General features: G+C 44.8%; 1 protein-coding gene across 8 annotated transcripts in view; it reads right to left on the bottom strand.

Annotated features, from left to right (window-relative positions):
- Window positions 1-24,752, bottom strand: part of cfap54 (cilia and flagella associated protein 54) — a 724,932-nt gene that overhangs the window by 613,033 nt on the left and 87,147 nt on the right. For all 8 annotated transcript variants that reach the window (XM_070897703.1, XM_070897704.1, XM_070897705.1 and 5 more), the window contains one exon: window positions 12,162-12,312. In XM_070897703.1, the coding sequence (XP_070753804.1) occupies window positions 12,162-12,312 (151 nt within the window). The remainder of the gene's footprint in view (window positions 1-12,161; window positions 12,313-24,752) is intronic.

Genomic DNA, 24,752 nt, shown 5'->3' with positions numbered 1-24,752 from the left:
CGAGCATGAGAAAATCCCAAGCTAAACAGCCGGCCCGGGGGCGCTCTAAGAAAGGCCTGGGGAGAAAAAAAGCACCAAAAACATTCCCAATCCATAGGCCACACCACCACAATATAAATCGCAGAAAAAAATCAAACATTACCTGAAGTGGACATTACTTACCTCACTGCAGTCGGTATAGGTTGCACCGCCCATTTTCACAGCCTGTCTCAGCAGGGCTTGCTACGGGGCGTACGGGAGTCAAAAAATGAACCGGTGTCTCAACCGGGGCATTGCACACCTGTTCAACTCTTCCGGGCAGTACAGCTCGCGCCCCCGCAAAACCGGCCCCGAAAACCCCCGCGGGGCACTGGAAGCTGACCACCCACCCAGAAGAGCTCACCACCGCCATTGCCACCTCTCTGGGGCGAAAACAGAAACACACATCACCGGAAAATCCAGCCCATAATCTCTGGACGCCCATGGAACACAAATTTGTTTTAACATATAGCTACGTTAAAATCCGAAAACCCAAAATAATGAATCCCTGCAACCAGTGAAATGATGGTCAGGACAGAGCTTGGTCTGTGAAGGATGTATAATCTCTGAAATCTTTCTTTCTCAATTTGGCATCCTCTATACATTGTACCGAGAGTAACCAAATAGTGCAATCGTAGTGACAACAACTTGCATTTATAGAACATCTTTCATGTAGAAAAATGACACAAGACAATTCACAGCTGCTTAATCAAAAAAATGGATGTTGACTCAAAGAACAAGATATTAGGAGCGTAAGAAAAGCTTGGTCAAGGAGCTTTCCATCCTTGGCATCATTTGTGCACTCTCTACATCTTTAATGGGACACCAAAAACAGCACACAGTACTCTAACTGTATTGCATAACTAATGTCTTGTACAAATTTATCACTAGTTCTTTATTTATAAAACAAAATGGTGTTGGCCTTTTCATGACTATCAAGCTGCACTCATACAATTGAAATTTATGTATTTGAACAACTAGGTCTTCCTCCACATTATTAAGCATCTTTCTATTCAGAATATACTCTCATTCCTTATTTTAACTCCCAAAATGTTTTACAACAACAACTTGCATGTATATAGCATCCTTAACATCGTAAAATGTCCCAAGGTGCTTCACAGTCGCTTTTTTAAACAAAATTTGACTTGGAGCCACATAAGGAGATATTAGGACAGAAAGAGGTAGGTTCTAAAGAGTATATTAATGGAAGAGAAGGATGTGCAGAGGTTGAGATAGGGGATTCCAGAGCTTAGGGCCAAGGCAGCTGAAGGTATAGCCGCCAGTGGTGGTGCAATTAAATTAGATGATGCGCAAGAGGCCAGAATTGGAGGCGCATAGACAACTCAGACGGTTGTGGGGCTGGAGTAGATTACAGAAATAGGGAAGAGCGAGGCCATGGAGGGATTTGAAAACAAGGATGAGAATTTTAAACAAGGATGAGGCATTGCTCAACCAACAACAATTTGTATTTATATAGCACCTTTAACGTAGTGAAACGTCCCAAGGCGCTTCACAGGAGTATTCCAAGACAAAAAATTTGACACCGAGCCTGCAAGGAGCCAATGAAGGTCAGCGAGCACAGGGGTGATGGCTGAACGGGTCTTGGAGAGAGTTAGGACACGTGCAGCAGAGTTTTCGATGAGCTTAAGTTTATGGAAGATGGAAGGGGATTACCTCATACTTCTTTACACTAAATTGCATCTGCCACCTGCCTACCCATTCCATTCTCCTCTCCGTGTTCTTCTGAAGTCTTTTACAGTTATCCTTACTGTTATCCTCTATGTATATATTGTCAGAAAATGTCATTATTGTATTCCCTATCGCAAATCCAAATCATCTATATATACACATTAAGAACAAAATTGGATTCACTATGACTCCTGGTGTACACCACTTCCAAATCTCCTCAAATTCAAACAGCGCCCATTAACTCTAGCTCATTATTTCCTTTGTCAACAAACCTTCAGTCCATAATATTACATTTTCCCTTAGTTACCAACTTGTCAAACAGCTTCTGAAAATCCAGTCACCACATCTGCTGCATTTCTTTTATCTAGCCAATCACTTCCTGAAAAAAAACATTAATTTTCTTGAACACAATTTGTTTTAACAAATTCATGCTGGCCATCCTTGACTAATCCATGAATTTCTAAATGATGCTCAGTGGTATTTCCACGTCTAGTACAACAGCTTCTCCCAAAAATCTTCTTCACATGTTCAATGCTAGAAATAACAAATCTAGTCAGTGTGTTGTTTCCAGGTTCTTGCATGGGTCTCAATCACAGGCATTTGATGCTTGGTGACTCTTCCCACGTACAATATCATATAATTTTTCAGTTTGCGTTCAGTGAGGCCGTTGAACAAAAGACTGTTGCCAGCTTGTGAGACCCATGAAAATGTGACTCTCTTGATGTTACAGAATTTCAGGATGTCGGCAGCAGAACTATGGGTCTGCATTGACAATTGCAACATAAAGGTGCCTGTTAAATTATTGAAGTGTAGCTACTAATGTAGACAATCAGATAAAAATAAGCAGGCTTGATTACAGATATAAATATTGTATTATATTAAGAATGAACATATCAACATGACATCAATAAAATGATTAATAACAATGGTAGGCCATTTACTTACCTCTAAGCCACCTGTAAAATCCAACATACAAGAGAATTTGTTTCTAAGAAGGCCTTTAAGAGCTTACATTTATATAGCATCTTATCAAGTCTCAAAAACATCTCTAATCACTTCACGTAAAGTGATTACATTGTGCAGTTACTGCTCTTATTTGGGTAAACTCAGCAACTTTGCACACAGCAAGGTTCTACAAACAGCATTACAAAGCATTTATAGCACAGAATCAGGCTATCCGGCCCAACCAGTCCATGCCGGTGTTTATGCACCACACAAGCCTCCTCCCACCCTCTTCCTTTAATCACATTACATATCCATTAATTAGTTTCTTCCCCTTGACTACATCTATGCCCTGGAACATCATGGGTCACCCCAACCTGCAAGAGGACACCGCCGCAGGTCGGGAGGATAAAAGAGCTGGAGCGCGGACCCCGCAACCTCCTGGGCCACCCCAACCGGCTAGAGGACACCACCGCAGGTTGGGAGGATAAAAGAGCATTACCACTACAACTTCCAGGGCGAGCCGCTCCAAGTGTGCGACAATTTCGAGGTGGGCGACTGGGTGACGACATCAAAACCCAGGTTGCCATTTGGAGCGTGGGCAGGAACATCGGCAAGGCCCAGATACAGCTGAGGAGCGGGAAGGTCGAGGCAGGTGAGCGGCGAGTGATCGTGGCCAAGATTCGGTGAGGGATCGTGGCGGAGGTGCGGTGAGGAATCGTGGCGGAGGTGCAGCAAATGTTTTGTGGTGGAGGAGTGGTGAGTGATCGTGGCGGAGGTGCGGCAAATGTTTGTGGTGGAGGAGCGGCGAGAGATCGTGGCGGAGGAGCAGCGAATATTTGTGGTGGAGGAGCGGTGAGATCGTGGCGGAGGAGCGGCAAATGAGGTTACGGGACCTCGAAGAGTCGAGGGCCCAGGGGCAGCACAGGCCAGCCCACACTACGATGTGTGTGTGCACTAGGTTCGTGCAGCATAGCAGTCATCCTGGCTAACCCTTGCCATTGGATAAAGGCCTAGCTTTGTCAAGCCCATGTAGTGGCTGATGTGCAACGGTTACCACGCGTTAAAAAAAATCTACGAAAAGGCATCTTCCACCCCCTCAATTGGAGTTCAGGACTTGAATATCATGTCCTTCATTGAAACACTTGTGAACTCGTGTGGAAGCAAGTCATCCTCATTCGAGGGACCGCCTGTGATGATGATGATGATGATGACATCTATGCTATTTCTTCAACTACTCCCTGTAGTCGCGAATTCCACATTCTATCCGCTCTCTGGGTAAAGAAGAGTTCCTGAATTTCCAAATCATTTTATTAGTAATCATCTTATATTTATTGCCCCTACTTCTTGTCTTGCCTGCAAGTGGAAATATCTTCTCTAGGTCTACCTTATCAAACCTGTGATATTTTCAGGGAGCTCACAGCACACACAGCCTTAAGATGGCAGAATCTTCCAGATGTCACCAGTCAGGTGACCTGGTCCCTTTATTATAAACAGCACTGGCTGCAGTGCCACAGGAGTCCACAGTGTGGAGCTACAGACTTAACACTTCTCCCTCCTTAATGAAGAAGTAATTATAAAAAACAATTATACATAACTTGCATGGTTATACATAATAAAATATATGGACTTATTTTGCCATATTTATAAGTCAAGCTCAACCACTTGTTTTCTATTTCGAAGAGAATACCTTCGCTCTCGAACAGTACCTTCCAAATATGGTGCCGAATTTATACTCATTCGAGGCTGATCCTGAGGAAAGGTTTCCTCCAAAGGATGCCCTTGATTTCCAATTGAACTCTCTCTAACTTGAGACTGTGTGTTTGCCTGACTCGGACTCTGACTTAAATTCTGACTTCCTCTTGGATTTGTTTCCAGTACATTAGATGTAGAATATGCTACTGGTGTATCAAAACTATCTGATGAGTCAGAAATAATTGAATCATTCCCACCTTCAACTACTTCCACGTCTGTAGGTAAAATATCAATGTGAACAAACCTAACCTGTCCATGATCAAACATCTTGACCAAATATGTGCGAGGACCACATATCTTCATCACTCTTCCAAGTAACCACTTTAACCATTCATGGTGATGGTCCTTCACTCTCATCTTCGGATTTAATTTCACACTTCTCTCTTTTACTCTACCTCTTTCATGATTCTCTTTCTGTCTTAATTGTGTCTCTTCTATGGACTGTGCCAAGTTTGGTTTTAACAACAAGTATCTGGTTTGTGGTTGTCGTTTGAGAAACAACTCTGCTGGTGTTCTACCAGTAGTTGTGTGAGGAGTATTACAATACGTAATTAGGAAATTTGCCAATTTGTGGTCCAATGACAACTGTCATTTCTTTGGATTTGAATCTAACATCTGTTTGATGAGGGCACATTTTACAATTTGTACAGTGCGCTCTGCTGCACCATTTGAAGCAGGGTGCTCCGGTGGAACCTTGGTATGTTTCACACCATTTTTGCTCATGAACTGTGCAGCAAATTCTTCTGAACAAAATTGTGGTCCATTATCAGACACAATTTCTTCTGGGAGGCCAAATGAAGAAAATAATCTTCGTAAAATATCTAATGTTTTACTTGTTGTTATTTTCCACATTGGAAATACCTCGACCCACTTCGAATGGCCATCAATCAAAATGAACAATTATTGTCCTTCTAGCTCAACAAAATCGACATGTAGCCTTTGCCACACCCTGGGAGGCCATTTCCATGGCTGCAATGTTACAGATGGTGATTGCTTGCTTACCGATTGACATGTCGTACACTGACTGACGATACACTCTATATCTTGATAAAGACATGGCCACCATAAGTAACTGCGTGCAAAACTCTTGGTGAAGCGCATTCCCAGGTGCTGGTCATGGAGATCTCCTAATAATTTGGACCTAAATTTATTTGGTATAACCACTCTTGCACCCCACATGATACAATCTTTATCGACTAATAATTAATTCCTACGAATGAAGAACGGATGAGTATCTTTGTTTATTACCTGGTTTGGCCATCCATTTGCAATATAATCATACCTTTGTCATAACTGGGTCACGTTTGGTTGCTCTATCAATCTCTTTAGCTGTGACTGGTAGTTCATCAATGTATGAAAAATAGAACACTTCTTCCCCATCGGGTGTAACTTGTGATAGGGAAGGCAATCTAGACATAGTATCAGCATTACTGTGATCAGCTGATCGTCTGTATTCAATATCATATGTATATGCTGACAAAATCAAAGCCCATCTCTGCATTTGGGCTGCAGCTAATGTTGGAACTGGGGACTTTGGATGGAGGATTGCTGTTAGGGGCTTATGGGCAGTAATGATGGTAAATTTACAACCATACAATTATTTGTGGAATTTCTTGACCCCAAAAATTAATGCGAAAGCTTCCCTTTCGATTTGAACATAATTACTCTCACTGGCACTGAGAGTGCATGAAGCAAAAGAAATTGGTCTCGTCTCCCCACTACGTAATACATGAGAGGTCACTGCCCAACTCCATACGGAGAGGCATCACATGCTAGCTTGATCTCCTTAGATACGTCATAGTGAACTAACATGGTGCTCTCTACCAATTTGCTTTTACACTCCTTGAATGCTCTATCGCATTCTTCTGACCATTTCCAATGGACCTGTTTTTTCAATTGTTCATTCAGTGGATGTAATACTGTAGCCAAATTTGGTAAGAACTTCCCATATTAGTTCAAAAGACCAAAAAATGATCGAAGTTTGGGTGACATTCTTGGGACTGAGTGCATTTCTGACTGCATTCAGCTTTCCCTTGGTTGGATGTAAACCATCTTTGTCTATTCTGTACCCCAAGTACTCCACTGAGTTTTGAAATAACTCAGACTTGCGAGCAGACACTCATACTCTGTGCTTCTCTAGCCGTTTGAGGACTTCATTCAATATGTTATTATGAATTTGCCTATTTGGTGCTGAAATTAGTATGTCATCTAAATAACATACTACCCCTTCAATAACTTGCAAAATCTGATTCATCACCCCTTGGAATATGGCAGGGGCGGAAGACACTCCAAATGGTAGCCTATTAAATTGATATAGGCCTAGATGGGTATTTATAGTCAAGCATGACTTGGACTCCTCATCTAGTTCAAGCTGCAAGTAGGCATTCGTAAGATCCAACTTTGAGAAAATGTGACCACCTGTCAGGGTTGTGAACAAATATTCTACATTTGGCAATGTATTGGGGACATTACCCTCTAGAACCTGGTTTACGGTTACTTTATAATCACCACACAATCTTACCTTACCATCGGACTTAGGTACAACAACAATGGATGTAGCCTAATTACATCGATCTATCTTAGAAATAATGTTCTCAGTCTCTAGTCGTTTGAGTTCTTGCTCAACTTTCTCCTTGAGTGTATATGGTGTGGAACGTGGCTTGCAGTAAACCGATCTAGCGTCCTTGTGTACCCTGACACTCACCTTGATGCCTTGGATCGGACTGCCCGTTTCGCAGAACACCTTCGGATAATTCTTGATGACATCATCCTTTGATGCAAATCTCGTTTCAACACAAAAAATCTCACTCCAATCCAGCTTTAGTGATCCCAACCAATTTCTTCTTCATAAGGCAGGCTTGACTCCTGCCACTACTATTAGAGGCAAGCTCTGAAATTGATCCTAGTGTTTCACCGGTACGGTGATACGACCTACCACAGGAATGTTCTCTCATGAGTAGCCTCGCAGCTCTATCTTGGATTTCTCCAATGGAAAATCACACAATTTGTCGAGGTATAGAGACTCCGGTACTACACTCATGGATGCTCCAGTGTTGATTTCCATGGGTATCTTGATTCCTGCAACTTCTATGTGGATTATGATACTTCTCAAATCGCTGTCAGTTAACCTCGTGCTCCTGATGATGTTTAGCTCTAACATCTCCTCGTCCTGTTGTTGTTTTTCCATGCTATGTAGTTTCTGGGGATTTCTACTCATAGCTTTGAAAGATGGTTTACCCTTCAGTCTGCATGCCTTTGCAAGATGCTCAGTTTTCCTGCAGAAGAAACACTCTGCATTCACATATGGACAACTTTGAGTAATGTGTTGTCCCAGGCACCGATAGCAGGACTTCAATGCTCTGTTACCATTGCCAGTTTCTGAGACTTTGAGGCCCAACCACCTTTTACTTTTAACCTGCAGGCGATTCACCTCGGTTGTCTGACAACTGAAAATAGTATGAAATTCTCAAGAATATTGGTCGGCCATGTTCATTGACATAGCTGACTGACAAGCTAAATCAAAAGTCAAGTTAGGCGTTGTCAATAACTTTCTTCTGATCGCATCATTTTTCATCCCACAAACAAAACGGTCACACAATGCTCGGTCCTGAAAGTTTCAGAAATTACAGTTAATAGATAGCTTTTTTAATGCTACAATGTACTCACTGATGTTTTCTTCCGTTAACTGATCTCATATTCCGAAATTATAACTTTCAGCAATTTCCAAAGGTACAGGGCTGTAGTGATGTTCTAACTCTGCTTAAGAGTTGTGCCCTTTGGCTTGTCAGGCACAAGCAAATTTTTCAAGGTTTCATAAGAAAATAGCCCTTTGTCGTTCCAACACCACCCAGTTGTGGTTTTCATCATCGGGGACTTCGATGATACTATTTGCGGTGAGAAACATTTCTAGCCGCTCCACATATGCTCTGAAACTTTCATGGTCGCATTGAAATTCCCCCATAGGCACAGCCATCTGGAATCTGGCAGTTCAAACAAGTGTGCTTGTAATTTACCTCGGATAGAGAAGCTCTCAAAATCTCTGTTGGCTAGCTGAATCCTCCACCAACAAAAATTGCAGCTTTGTTTTATCTGTTTAATCCCATCTTCGCCGCCATTGTGATATTTTCAGGGAGCTCACAGCATACACAGCCTTAAGATGGCAGAATCTTCCAGAAGTCACCAGTCAGGTGACCTGGTCCCTTTATTATAAACAGCACTGGCTACAGGAGTCCACAGTATGGAGCTACAGACATTACAAAACCCTTTTGTAATCTTGAAGACCTCTATCAGATCACTCCTCAGTCTTCTTTTTTCGAGAGAAAAGAGGCACAGTCAGTTCAACCTTTCCTGATATGTATAACCTCTCAGTTCTGGTATCATGCTAATAATTTTTTTTGTACCTTCTTCAGTGTCCCTATATCCTTTTTATAATGTAGAGACCAGACCAGACTTGCAATTCAAGTGTGGTCTAACCAAGGTTCTATACAAGCGTAACATAACTTCCCCACTTTTCAATTATATTTTTCTAGAAATGAACCTTGGTGCTTTTCTTTTATGGCCTTATTAAACTATGCGGCTACTTTTAGTGATTTGTGTATCTATACCCCGAGATCCCTCTGTTCCCTCTACTCCATTTAGACTCTTAATTTCCAAGGAGTACGTGGCTTCATTATTCTTCCTACCAAAATGAATTACTTCACACTTATCAAAGTTTATTTGCTAATTACACGCCCATTCTGTAAGCTTATTAATGCCTTCCTGTAGTTTTTCTCAATTCTCCTCTATATTAACTACACACCCAATTTGATGTCATCAGCAAATTTTGAAATTGTACTTCCGATTCCCAAGTCAAAATCATTTATGTAAATGGTGAACAGCAATCCTTGTGGAGCAGCATTTTCCACTATTTGCCAGTCTGAGGGCTCAATTTTGGCCCAGCCCGTTTTTCGTCGCACTTACCGGGGATGCGCTGCTTTTCTCCGTTCAGAGGTGCGCCAAAAAATTTCCTTCCCACTTTGGTCGCTGTCCGGCCTCCTCCCTGTGGTCGCGCAGCATGGCCAGTCGAGTCGGGGGTGGAGCCAGCACCTGCGCCGAAAACAGTGCTGGGACATCTGCACATGCGCAGTGGAGTGTCCGTGCATGCACAGTAGCTCCTCGTCCCCAGCCTCTTTGTGTCTTGCTGCAGCCGCTGTGTGGGACCCAATGCCGGCCAAATACTGCAAGTAGGGGTATGGAGTGGCAATTGCACGGACTGCTTAGATCTATTTGATTTGAAGCTTTAATCTTTCATCTTAGAAATCGCACCGGGAGGCCACTCAGCCAGGGCTAGGGGCTGGCGGGCAGGAGAACTGATAGAAATCAGCCAGGCAGGAGCACTATCAGTTCTCCTGCCCGCCCCTAGCCCAGGCTGAGTGGCCTCCCTCACTGGCCGGCCCGCTGCCTTCCCAGGCCGAGCTTTAAGATGAAGGTAGGACTTATTTAAATTTTTTATTTGTTATTGAATGCTTATTACTTTTTGTTTCCAAGGTTTAGTGCTTTGTAAGTCTTGGTGCTTTAGGTGCAGGTCCTCGCCGCTTCCCTTCCCGCCCCTATCCCAGGCCGAATGGCCTGCGATGTACCTACCTGCACTGATTTCTTAACTCGCCACAAGGGTTTTCTGAAGTGGCCACATACGCTGGCCTAAGTAGATTTGGAGTAACTATTAGCTGGCCAAAGTTGCCTAAATGGGCAGAACTGCCGTAGGTGGCCAGTAACGCGCCCTTTTGAGAAAAAAAACTAAACTAAAAAAATCGTAACTAACTCACTTACACTGGTGCAAATTGAATGTGCAAAATGGGGACTTTTAAGTTACGCCAGAAAAACCAAGTTACTCCAAAAAAAACGGAGCAACTCCTGCCAAAATTGAGCCCTGAGTAACTACCTTTAACCCCTATTCTCTGTTTTCTGTTTTGTAGTCAGCTTGCTATCCATTCTGCTGTCTAATTTACTCCATTATAACGGTGAGCACTGTTAGCCTCACTGTTATATCTATGCAAAATCCAGGCCATTGTCTCTGCATGCTAGCTTGACTCCGTTGCTCGCACTCTCAGCTTTACGACAGAAGGTTGTGTGTTCAACTGCAATCAATGACTTGAGCACATAATGCAGACTCATTCTCCAGTGCAGTACTGAGGGAGAGCTGCATTTTTGGAGGTGATATAGTTAGGTGAGATGTTAAACTGCAACTGCAACCCTTTTGCCTGTTTGGTTCTGGTAGATGTTAGTTATCCCTTGGCACATTTGTAAAATAGGTAGTTCTTGGCTCCAAATGTTCTGCCTTTGTCACAAGTCTACTATGCGGTACCTTATCGATGGCTTTTTGAAAAAAAATTTACTTGAAAATCCAATTACGTTGAGATGCATCACCAATTAATCCACTTTTGGCGATGTTGGTTGAGGGGGAAATTCTCACCAGTATACTGGGAGAACTACCTATTTTACAAATGTGCCAAGGGATAACTAACATCTACCAGAACCAAACAGGCAAAAGGTTGCAGTTGCAGTTTAACATCTCACCTAACTATACCACCTCCAAAAATGCAGCTCTCCCTCAGTACTGCACTGGAGAATGAGTCTGCATTATGTGCTCAAGTCATTGATTGCAGTTGAACACACAACCTTCTGTCGTAAAGCTGAGAGTGCGAGCAACTGAGTCAAGCTAGCATGCAGAGACAATGGCCTGAATTTTGCATAGATATAACAGTGAGGCTAACAGTGCTCAACGTTATAATGGAGTAAATTAGACAGCACCACCTGGCATCCATACATGCGCAGTTAAACGTGGAAGTCCAGAGATTGCTGTCTGAGATACACTGCTCCTTCACGGTGTGCTGAAACAGTCCTCATCGATAGACTCGGCACTGAAATCAACAAAATTGCGTGAAATTGGGGTTCTTGCCCACTAGTTCCCTACTAAAGACACCAGAAAATGTTAGGGCTGGTGCATTCATAAGTAAGTGAATTTTTAACAGCGTGATAAATGATAATTACTGTCAAATAACCTCTGGCCTGGGAAATTTAACTAAGTGTGGAGTCTGATTCCTTCAGAAGTTCATTAGTGTTGGCGATTTTATTCGATCTGCCTCTTTTATCTTTCTCTCTTAATCACCATCTGTCTTTCACAAGCTGTTGTTTGCCCTGCTCACAGATGCCACAGGTGCCCTGTAGAGGGCGCCACATTGCATCTGAGGCCAGATTAGAGCAAGTTTCTGCTCCATAGCTGCGCACAAAGTTTTTGTGGGCTATCAGCAAGGTGAACAGCAGGCACTGTTCCTTCACCGCTGACCACAAAATTCAGGCCATATCCCAACCAATTACAAAACACTGCACAAAATATGTAGCTTTTCCAAAGAAGAGCAGGGGAGTTCTCCCAAGGTATCTGGGTCAATATTTATCTCTTAACCAACATCGCTAAAATCGAATTATCTGATTATCACATTGCTGTTTGTGGGATCTTGTTATGCACAAATTGGTTACTACGTTTTCTACATTACAACAGTGACTATACTTCAAAATTACTTTGCTGGCTGTAAAGTGCTTTGGGCCCCCCTGTGATTGTGAAAGGTGCTACATAAATGCAAATCTTTCTTTTTTTTCTTATTTGAATTGCTATTATGTGAGCAGACATATAAATTACCACTGTATGTATACACACATTGTCAGCAATAAAACATCTCACTTTTCTTCATCTATTTGTGTCCTATGATTAAATACTATACCTGTTTTTTTCTTAGATTTCATACTTGATTCAGCCAGGCTTTCAAGCATCCCTACTGAGTTCAGTGTAATATCTACCATTACTACAGGGTCGACGTCCCCTATTTTGCACCAGAGAGTCACTTCTTGAAGTATGGTCAGGATATAGATCCACTGAAAAAAAACAAGATCAATGCATAGATGTCAGTAGTGTGAAAAAGTAAACTACTATCTTAATACTGAAAACCAAAGAAAGAAAATTACTTCTTCACAAAAAGGGCAGTAAATATTTTTTGCTGGTGTTCTCAGAATAATAGTTAATACAAAGTTTATTACCAATTCCAGATGCCATGTTTGGCTGGACAGATTCACAGCCACAATCGTTCTATATACTGAGTTTCAAATCTCAGCGACAGCATTTGAGGCTAGAAGTTTTCCTACATTAATGAAGGGAAACATCAGATGGACTGTAGTCCCCCCAACCCCAGGTGGCTGATTTGAAAGCAGATTTAGTGGAGGCATGGTATCAAGACATTCACCCACCTTCTCAACCATTATGTTTGACGAAGGTGAAAGTGAAAGAACATTGTCCCCAATGGAAAGTAGTTAAAATTTTCAGCTGAAACCAATCTGTGGGCTAAGAGGAGCCTGCTAAAATCTTACAGTTCAACAGGACTGATAAGTGGAAAATTAAGTTCAATATGGACAAAATGCAAGAATCTGCATACTGGATGTAAAAGTATCAGGCATGAATACCCTATAGCCAAGATAGATCTTGACAGGGAAGAAGTTGAGAGTCCTAGAGGTAGGGGCTAGTCACTAATTTTTCTGCAAAAATCTAGGCTGACACTCCAGTGCAGTACTGAGGGGGAGTGCCGCACTATTGAGACATTAAACCGAGGCCCCGTCTGGTCTCTACGATAGACATAAAAGATCCCACGGCACTATTTTGAAGAAAAGCAGGAACGTTATCCCCAGTGTTCTGGCCAATGTTTATCCTTCAATTAACATCACGAATAAACTGATTATCGGATCATTATCACATTGCTGTTTATGGAAGTCTGCTGTGTGCAAATTGGCTCTTGTGTTTCCTACATTACAACAGTGACTTTTTAAAAATTTGTTCGTGCGATGTGGGCATCACTGGCAAGGTCAACATTTACTGCACATCAATAATTGCCCTTGAGAAAGTGGTGGTGAGCAGCCTTCTTAAACTGCTGCAGTCCATGTGGTGCAGGTACACCCAGAGTGCTGTTAGAGAGGTATTTCCAGGATTTTGACAAAGCGACACTATATTTCCAAGTCAGGATGGTGTGTAACTTGGAGGTGATGGTGTTCCCATGTGACTGCCACCCTTGTCCTAAGTGGTAGAGGTCCTGGGTTTGGAGGGTGCTGTCAAAGAAGCCTTGGCGAGTTGCTACAGTTCATCTTGTAGATGGTATACACTGCAGCCACGGTGCACTGGTGGTGGAGGGAGTGAATGTTTAAGGTATTGGATGGGGAGCCAATCAAGCAGACTGCTTTGTTCTGGATGGTGTCGAACTTGTTGAGTGTTGTTGGAGCTGCACTCATCCAGGCAAGTGAAGAGTATTCCATCACACTCCTGACTTGTGCCTTGTAGATGGTGGAAAGGCTTGTCAGGAGGTAAACATAGATACTTAGAAAATAGGTGCAGGAGTAGGCCATTCGGCCCTTCAAGCCTGCACCATCATTCAATAAAATCATGGCTGATCATTCACCTCAGTACCCCTTTCCTGCTTTCTCTCCATACCCCTTGATCCCTTTAGCCGTAAGGGCCATATCTAACTCCCTCTTGAATATATCCAATGAACTACTGGCATCAACAACGCTCTGCGGTAGGGAATTCCACAGGTTAACAACTCTCTGAGTGAAGAAATTACTCCTCATCTCAGCCCTAAATGGCCTACCCCTTATCCTTAGACTGTGTCTCTTGGTTCTGGACTTCCCCAACATCGGAAATATTCTTCTTGTATCTAACCTGTCCAGTCCCGTCAGAATTTTATATGTTTTTATGATATCCCCTCTCATCTTTCTAAACTCCAGTGAATACAGGCCCAGTCAATCCAGTCTCTCCTCATATGTCAGTCCTGCAATCCCAGGAATCAGTCTGGTGAACCTTCGTTGCACTCCTTCAATAGCAAGAAGTCCTTCCTCAGATTAGGAGACCAAAACTAACACAATATTCCAGGTGAGGCCTCACCGAGGCCCTGTACAACTGCAGTAAGACCTCCCTGCTCCTATACTCAAATCCCCTAGCTATGGAGGCCAACATACCATTTTGCCTTCTTCACCGCCTGCTGTACCTGCATGCCAACTTTCAATGACTGATGTACCGTGACACCCAGGTCTCGTTGCACCTCCCCTTTTCCTAATCTGCCGCCATTCAGATAATATTCTGCCTTCGTGTTTTTGCCCCCAAAGTGGATAATCTCACATTTATCCACATTATACTGCATCTGTCATGCATTTGCCCACTCACCTACCCTGTCCAAGTCACCCTGCAGCCTCTTAGCATCCTGCTCACAGCTCACACCATCACCCAGCTAAGTGTCATCTGCAAACTTGGAGATATTACACTCAATTCCTTCATCTAAATCATTAATGTATATTGTAAATAGCTGGGGTCCCAGCACTGAGCCCTGCGGCACCCCACTAGTCACCGCCTGCCATTCTGAAAAGGACCAGTTTATCCCGACTCTTTACTTCCTGTCTGCCAACCAGTTCTCTATCCACGTCAGTACATTACCCCCAATACCATGTGCTTTAATTTTGCACACCAATCTCTTGTGTGGGACCTTGTCAAAAGCCTTTTGAAAGTCCAAATACACCACATCCACTGGCTCTCCCTTGTCCATTCTACTAGTTACATCCTCAAAAAATTCTAGAAGATTTGTCAAGCATGATTTCCCTTTCATAAATCCATGTTGACTTGGACCGATCCTGTCACTGCTTTCCAAATGCACTGCTATTTCATCTTTAATAATTGATTCCAACATTTTCCTCACTACTGATGTCAGGCTAACTGGTCTATAATTCCCCGTTTTCTCTCTCCCTCCTTTTTTAAAAAGTGGTGTTATCATTAGCTACCCACCAGTCCATAGGAACTGATCCAGAGTCGATAGATCACTCGCAGCAGAATACCCAGCCTCTGACATGCTCTTGTAGCCACAGCATTTGTGTGGCTGGTCCAGTTAAGTTTCTCGTCAATGGTGGCTCCCAGAATGTTGATGCTTGGAGATTCGGCGATAGTAAAGCCGTTGAATGTCAAGTGAGGTGGTTAGACTCTCTATTCTTGGAAATAGTCAACGCCAGACACTTGTGTGGTGCAAACGTTACTTGCCACTTATCAGTCCAAGTCTATATGTTGTCCAGGTCTGCACGGGGTACGGACTGCTTCATTATCTGAGGAGTTGCAAATCCCAATGCTCACTCTATATGACTGCCTTCATCACAGGAAAATGTTATGGCCCTGGAAAATAATCCACCTGTTACCTGACTGATGTATTTGTGCACTGCCGACTGCAACACCCTCGATATTTCTTCTGAGCCAGAAGCAAAGAAATTCAGGACCGTGGTGACTTTAACTGCCAGTGGCATGGCCGACAGGTCCAGCTGGCAGAAGGTCTTCCTCCAGGGTGCTGCAGAGGTCGACGACCACCTGCCATGTCGTCATCCAGAGCCTCCTAATTCACTGCTCCTCCAAGAAGTCAAGAAAGCTGTGCCTCTGCCTGTACACCCTGTTGGGTAGGTATAGCCTTTTGCAAGCACTGCCCACCTGCAGCTTGCTCCTCAGTTCACTCTTGTTGCTGGTGATCTCTTCCTCTTCCTCCTCCTCTTTAGCAATCAGAACACCACGGCAATGGCAGCACCAATAATGGACGTCTCCCTCGCGAAGTCTGGAGTCTGAAAATCACTATGTAAAGCCAAGTACTTTCACAAAGCTGCAGCCCACAATGAACTGAGGAAGCACCTGTGAGTGTAGAAACTTTCATATGGGAAGTTAAACACCTAAATAAACATCCAGCCAATCCCGCCCATTTCCACAGTGACCTTGCCAACTCACAGAAAACCCATGCCGCAGTACTTAAATTCAATTTGGAGTACTTATTGATTCATAGGACCCTGATTTAAATATTTTTAGGAGCTTCCCACCTCTCCATAGCGGAACACTTGTCAGATCCGCTGGCAACCAACGTGGAAATTGCGGATGCCTCATCAATGTCGGGTTTGGGGCAGGTCGGCCGCTTTTTATATTTTAACTACCTGATCAAGTAGGTTAATATCGAGGCCTTTGTGTCTGGATTTTACAAGCACGACCTCCAAAGCTACCAGTTCTCTCCATTTCAAATAACCTATAATGGAAACCTTCGCTTTAAAAACTCAATCATATCCCCTCTCAACCCAAGTTGCTTCAAAATTCTTAGGGCATATCCTCATAAATGAGAGGTGTAAGATTTGGTATTTTTCTGGACAATTTCCTCCATATCCTCTTAAGATCTTTGCTATCCTTCACCATGTGCAAGAACCAAAAATGTAGACATACCCGAGTCTTATATAGTCCAAGTATCGTACCCCTTGTTTTGTACCCAAATGCTGGAATTTGACATCCGTGAGGGCGGGAATGGAAGGGAATCCAGAGGGAAATTTGAAATAACTTGGGAGTGGGTCGGCAACCCGCCATCATCCCACCCCATGCATCTTTTCCTTGGGCATATTTGCCAGCGCAGCAGTGACCCGAACGCCAGAGGCAGCTGAGGTAATTATCAGTATGAGGTACTTGTCAGACCCTTAAGCATAATTTTAACCCAATCTTTCAAATTTCCCTGAACGCCCACAGGAATCACGCAGCTCAGGAACCACATCTGTGAGCCTGAGGCGGCAGTTCAGTGTCCGTTCATCTAGCTCATTAATGCACAGCATGGAAAGCACAATACATACTTCCACCTGGCCTGGTTGTTTCCTAAGGCAGATGCTGTTGCTGAGTGCATTGTCAGCACAGATTTAGCTTTCTAGAGGTTGCAAGTCTTTTCAGCAAAGTCAGGATAAACTGTCACTTCATTGGGCCCAAGTTTCCACATGATTCGCGCCTGATTTTTAGGAGCAATTGGTAGAGAATGGACTATTTTAGAAATCGCAATTCTCCACATTTTTTTTTCTGCAGTTCTAGTCAGGTAGAACAGTTCTAGTTTAGAACAGAATTTTTTCTTCAAAAGGGGGCGTGTCCGGCCACTGACGCCCGATTTGAAAGTTTCCACGGTGAAAATGTACTCCAAACTAAAGTAGAATGGAGCCAGTGAAGATTTTTGTAGAACTGAAAAAACCTGTTCTACACATTAAAAAATCAGGCGGAGGTTACAAATTAGGCGTCCAGAACGAGGTGGGGGGGAGGGGGGGGAGGGAACTCATTAAATTCGACAATAAATCCTTATTTATACTTCTACAAATATTATACAAATAAATCCAACCTGAATAAACATTTATAAGCCAAGAAAAGATTAAATAAACCATCTTCCTACCTGTGTGAAAGTGCTTCAGCCAGGGAGAATTCTGCAGCCGTTCGTGCCGCTGAGCGGGAGGGGGGGGGGAGAAAGCCGTTCGTGTCGCTGAGCGGGAGGGGGAGAGAGAGAGAGAGAGAGAGCGAGGGAGAGAGAGAGAGGGGGGGAGGGAGGGAGAGAGAGAGGGGGGGGAGGGAGGGAGAGAGAGAGGGGGGGAGGGAGGGAGAGAGAGAGAGAGGGGAGGGAGGGAGAGAGAGAGAGAGGGGAGGGAGGGGGAGAGAGAGAGAGAGAGAGAGAGAGAGGGAGAGAGAGAGAGGGAGGGAGGGAGGGAGGGAGGGAGAGAGAGCGGGGGAGGGAGGGAGAGAGAGAGAGGGGAGGGAGAGAGAGAGAGAGGGGAGGGAGGGAGGGAGAGAGAGGGGAGGGAGGGAGAGAGAGGGGAGGGAGGGAGAGAGTGGGAGGAGGGAGGGGGAGAGAGAGAGAGGGAGGGAGGGGGAGAGAGAGCCCATGCCCCATAAGACTATGTTCCCTAGTTTTAATTTCCCCTTATGAGTGGAAATATCCTCTCTGCATCCACCTTGTAGAGCCCCCTCATTATCTTAGCCAATCCTCTATCCATGCTAATATATTACCCTCAACCCCATGAATTTTTCTCTTGTGCAGTAACCTCTTATGTGGCACCTTATTGAATGCCTTCTGGAAATCCAAATCCACATCCACTGATTCCCCCTTATCCACCCTGCTCGTAACATCCTCAAAGAACTCCAGCAAATTTGTAAAACATGATTTCCCGTTCATAAAACCATGCTGACTCTTGCTTGATTGAATTTTGCTTTTCCAAAATGTCCTCCTACTGCTTCCTTAATAATGGACTCCAGCATTTTCCCAACGACAGATGTTAGACTAACCGGTCTATAGCTTCTTGCTTTCTTTCTGCCTCCTTTTTTAAATAGTGGTGTTACCTTTGGAGTTTTATAATCTGCTGGGACCTGCCCAGAATCCAGGGAATTTTGGTAGGTTACAACCAATGCATCCACTATCTCTGCAGTCACTTCTTTTAAGACCCAACTATGTAAGCCAAGAGACTTGTCCATCCTTAGTTCCATTATTTTACCGAGTACTACTTCTTTAGTGATAGTGATTGTATTAAGTTCCTTCCTCCCTATAGCCTCTTGATTATCCACTATTGGGATGTTTTTAGTGTCTTCTACCATGAAGAACAATACAAAATATTTGTTCAAGGTGAGTGGAGCAATGGTCTGGAGGCGATGCAGAGAGCTCTGCAGATGGAGAAGAATGTGAACCAGACTCTGCTGGATCTGCATAAACTCTCCACTGGGAGCACCGACCCTCATTTGTGTCACTTCCTGGAGACCACTACTTGGATGAACAAGTGAAGATGATCAAGCAGCTTGGAGATCACATCACCAACCTGAAGAGACTTGGAGCCCCTGAAAAGGGCATGGGAGAGTACCTGTTTGACAAGCACACCCTGGGGGAGAGCGATTGAACTGACTGCCAGGAACAAGATTCTGCCATTTCCCTATTCTCCATTATTAATTCCCCAGTCTCATCCTCTAGGGGACCAACATTTACTTAGCCACTCTTTTCCTTTTTATGTACCTGTAGAAACTCTTACTATCTTGTCATGTATCTCATACTACTGTACATAACTGTATCTTACCATGCTATACATGACTGTTACGAGAGATGACATGTAACCACAAGCTTACCTTACCACCAGGGGTGCACTTGGAGGAGATACTGCATACCTGTCCCAGACAGGTATATAAGGACAGGTCTCAGGCAAGTATGGCATTCGAGAGCTGTGTAGTAAAGGTGCAGTTCCTGAGTGACCTTGACTTCAGTATGTGCCTCATGTGAATCTGTACTGCAGGGACAGGACTTTACAGTGGCGATGAGTTACGGGATTACAGAATCCACAGAATGGCGAACAACGGCTCAGATGAAAAATACAATGCTGGAGATAATTGGGAGGACTTTATAGAAAGGCTCCAGCAAAGTTTTGTAACCAAAGACTGGTTAGGCGACGATAAGGCAGACAAGAGAAGAGCCCATCTCTTGACCAGCTGTGGCTCGAAAACATACGGCTTAATGAAGGACCTGCTGGCACCCGAGAAACCAGCAAGCAAGTCGTTTGAAGAGTTGAGCACACTGGTAAGAGACCACCTGAAGCCAGCGAGCAGCCTACACATGGCCAGACACAGGTTCTACAACTACAGACGCTGTGTGGGCCAGAGTATACCCGACTTTGTGGCGGAACTTCGGAGGTTGGCTAGCTTATGGGAGTTCTCTGATGAACTAAGGAGAGAAGTACTGAGAGACTTTTTTATTGAAGGAATAGGCCATGCAGGCATATTCCAAAAGCTCATAGAGACCAAGAACCTGACCCTAGAGGCAGCAGCACTGGTTGCACAGGAGAAGGAGGCGAGGTTGATCTACATTGCAGGTACGACAACTAACGAAACATCGGAACAAGGGATTCACAGCGTGAAACAAGTCGCTACCCCACACACAGACAAAGGCAGGAGAGCAGGCCCTCAACAGCAGGCAGTGGCGCCAGAAGCCATCAAGGGCCACATGAACGGCCGTTCACACCTCATCAACCCACAATGTGAGCAATCAACTACAAACTGAGAGAAGCTCAAGAGAGATCAGCCAGACGCAGCTCATCCTTTGGAAACAATGAAAGCGGTCTGTGCTGGAGATGTGAGGGAAGGCACTCATCAAGGGGGTGTCGATTTCAGCATGCTGTTTGCAGAAACTGCGACTATACAGGGCATCTGGCCCGCATGTGCAGACAAACGGCAGCTCAGCTGGTATACGAATCAGAAGGGTCGGAAAGCGGACCAGAAGACGGTGGGGACAGTACCCGGGACACCGATGTACAGTGGGTCAACACGATCAATGGCCACTGCTCCTACAATAAGATGCCTCCAATAATGATGAGGGTCCTACTCAACGGGATACTCGTCAACATGGAGCTGGATATGGGAGCGAGTCAATCTCTCATGAGCGCTCAACAATTTGAACAGCTGTGGCCGCACAAAAGAGTCAGACCAAAACTTACAAGGGTCGACACCAAACTAAGGACCTATACCAAATAAATCGTCCCAGTCCTCGGCAGCGCCACGCTCTCAGTCACACACAAAGGGACAGTGAACCAACTTCCCCTGTGGATTGTTCCCGGAGATCTCCCAGCAGTGCTGGGGAGAAGCTGGCTGGCAAAACTAAATTGGAAATGGGATGATGTTCATGCCATGTCGTCAGAGGAACGGACCTCCTGCTCAACAGTTCTAAGTCGATTTGAACATTTCTTTCAGCCAGGGTGTGGGCACCTTCAAAGTCAAAATCTACATCACACAGGATGCTAGACCGGTCCATCACAAGGCTAGAGCTGTGCCCTATGTGATGAGGGAAAAGATTGAACATGAACTGGACAGGCTTCTGCGGGAAGGCATAATCTCACCCGTGGAATTTAGCGACTGGGCAAGTCCCATCGTCCCAGTCATGAAGCCTGATGGATCCGTACGAATCTGTGGGGACTACAAATCTACCATAAACAGAGTCTCCCGACAGGACCAATACCTGCTGCCCAGAGCGGTGGACTTATTTGCCACATTGGCTGGAACGTTTCTCAAAACTAGATCTCACATCTGCGTATATGACGCAAGAATTGACCGACGAGTCCAAGCTACTCACCACCATCAACATACATCGAGGCCTTTTCATGTACAATCGATGACCATTCGGCATCAAGTCGGCAGCTGCTATATTCCAGCGCAACATGGAGAGTCTGCTCAAGTCCATCCCGGGGACGGTTGTATTTCAAGACGACATACTTATCACGGGCAGGGACACCGACTCCCATCTCCGCAATTTGGAGGAAGTATTAAAGCAGTTGGATCGGGTAGGCCGAAGAGTTAAGAAATCCAAGTGCCTGTTTCTCACGCCCGAGGTTGAATTTTTGGGCAATTTTTGGAATCCGCCCAACAGAGTCCAAAACCGAAGCAATTCGCCTGGCACCCAGGCCCCGGAATGTCTCAGAACTGCGCGCCTTTCTCGGGCTACTCAACTACTTTGAGAACTTTATGCAGAACTTAAGCACGCTGCTGGAGCCTCTCCACATGCTACTCAGAAAGGGGTGCGATTGGTTTTGGGGGGACGCCCAGGAACGCGTCTTCAACAAGGCGTGCAACCTTCTGTGTTCCAACAGTGTTTTGGCTTTCTTTGATCCAGGTAAAAAGCTAGTTCTTACATGTGATGCATCAGCGTACGGGATCGGGTGCGTTTTACAACATGTCAATAGTGCGGGTAAATTACAACCCATAGCTTATGCCTCCAGGTCACTTTCGCGGGCGGAGTCAGAGTATGGAATGGTGGAGAAGGAGGCGTCGCGTGCATTGTAGTTCCACATTGTAGTCTGCCTCTGGTTCAGCAGTGTTGTTGGTAAATCTACTTTTGACTTGGTCTACATGCCTCCGGCAGGTTTGGCCATTGTCCATTTGTACCACCAGTAGCCTGTTTCCTTCCTTGCCTGTTACTGTCCCTGCAAGCCATTTGGGACCCCTGTCATAGTTTAGCACAAACACTTTGTCCCCTATCTTATTCCACCTCCCCCTCGAATTTCGGTCATGGTACTCGGTTAGCTTACGGCATTTTGCCTCAACGATTTCATGCATGTCTGGGAGGATTAATGAGAGCCTTGTTTTTAAGGTCCGTTTCATTAATAGTTGCACGGGGGAATCCAGTCAATGAATGCGGACAAGATCTGTATGCCAGCAGCAGTCGCGACAGGCGGCCCTGCAGCGTGGGACCTTGGCTTTTGAGCATGCCTTGTTTAATGATCTGCACTGCTCGCTCCGCCGGGCCGTTGGAGGCCGGCTTGAACGGTGCCGTCTTAACGTGATTTATGCCGTGGTCACTTATAAAATCTTGGAATTCTGCGCTGGTGAAGCACGAACCATTATCACTGACCAATATGTCAGGAATGCCGTGCGTTGCAAACATGGTTCCAAGGCTCTCCACAGTGGTGGAGGTGGTGCTTGAGTTTAAAATGGTGCATTCGATCCACTTAGAAAATGCATCTACAACTACGAGGAACATTTTGCCCATGAATGGGCCGGCATAGTCTACGTGCATCCGCGACCACGGTTTGGTGAGCCAGGGCCAGGGGCTCAGGAGGGCCTCCCTGGGGGCATTACTGAGTTGGGCACAAATGGTGCACCGTCGGACGCAGAACTCCAAGTCCGCGTCAATGCCAGGCTACTAGACATGGGATCTGGCTATGGCCTTCATGAGAATGATCCCCGGGTGCTCGCAGTGGAACTCCTGGACAAATGCCTCTCTGCCTCGCAGAGGCATAACTACTTGGCTGCCCCACATCAGGCAGTCTGCTTGTAGTGACAGCTCATGCATGCGCCTATGGAAAGATTTGATCTCCTCTGGGCAGGCATCGCGAGCCTCTGCCCAGTCACTGGTTAAGACACATCTTTTTACTAGGGATAACGTGGGTTTGCTGGTCGTCCAGGCTCTGATTTGGCGAGCCGTCATGGGCGAACCTGTGGACTCAAAGGCATTGATTGCCATGACTATCTCACAGTCCTGTTAGTCAGACCCTTCCGTGGTCGCCAGGGGTAGCCTGCTAAGCGCGTCGGCACAGTTGTCTGTGCCTGGTCTGTGCCTTATGGTGTAATCGTAAGACGCCAGCATGAGTGCCAACCGTTGAATGCGTGCCGAGGCGTTGGCGTTTATTGCCTTGCTCTCGGATAGTAGGGACGTGAGGGGCTTGTGGTCGGTTTCTAATGCGAACTTGGCCCCGAAAAGGTATTGGTGCATCTTTTGTGGACAGACAGGGGGAACAACATGAGGAAAGGACAATCCCAACAGACAGCCCAGGCGAGACACCAACAATCATCATGAACGAAACAGACAGCCCAGGCGAGATACCAGCAATCACACCGAAAGAAAAACAGGCACCAAGGCAAACAACTGAACCACAACTAAGACGCTCCACGCGAGAGCGTTGACCACCTGAGAGACTGAACCTATAAAGACAATAAGACCTTGGGGGAGGGTGATGTCATGTATCTCACACTACTGTATATAACTGTATCTTACCATGCTATACATGACTGTAACTAGAGATGACCTGTAACCACAAGCTTACCTTACCACCAGAGGTGCACTTGCAGGAGACACTGGATACTTATCCCAGACAGGTATATAAGGACAGGTCTCAGGCAAGTGTGGCATTCGAGAGCTGTGTAATATAGGTGCAGGTCCTGAGTGACCTTGACTTCAATATGTGCCTTGTGTGAATCTGTACTGCAGGGACAGGACTTTACAGATCTGTTCTTATATTTCATGCTAATTTACTTTCATAATCTATCTTCCCGCTCTATTATTTTTTTAGTCATTCTTTACTGACTTTTAAATATTTCCCAATCCTCTAGCCTCCCACTAGGTTTTTCCACACATTATATGCCCTTGTTTTCAATTTGATACCATCCTTTATTTCCTTAGTTAGCCACGGATGGTTATCCCTTCTCTTAGTCTTTCCTTCTTATTGGGATATATTTTTGTTGCGAGTTATGAAATATCTCCTTGAATGTCTGCTACTGCTCATGAACCGTCCCATATTTTAGTCTATTTTTCCAGTCCACTTTAGCCAACTCTGCCTTCATACCTTTGTAGTCTCCTTTATTTAAGCTTAGGATACTGGTTTTAGATCCAACGTTCTCACCCTCCAACTGAATTTGAAATTCAAGCATGTTATGGTCACTCATTCCTAGAGGATCCTTTACTAGGAGATCGTTTATTTATCCTGTCTCATTACACCGTACCAGATCTAAGATAGCCTGCTCCCTGGTTGGTTCCGCAACATACTGTTCAAGGAAACTATCCCGGATTGATAAAGAAGAGGTATTAGAAAGGCTGGCTGTACTTAAAGTAGATAAATCACCAGGAGCGAATAAGATGCATCCTCGGGTGCTGAGGGAATTGAGGGCAGAAATTGCGGCGGTACTGGCCATAATATTCCAATCCCCATATATACGGGGGTGGTGCCAGAGAACTGGA

The sequence above is a fragment of the Pristiophorus japonicus genome, chromosome 13, assembly GCF_044704955.1.
Source record: "Pristiophorus japonicus isolate sPriJap1 chromosome 13, sPriJap1.hap1, whole genome shotgun sequence".
NCBI lineage: Eukaryota > Metazoa > Chordata > Chondrichthyes > Pristiophoridae > Pristiophorus > Pristiophorus japonicus.
This window is presented reverse-complemented; position numbering and strand designations above follow the sequence as displayed.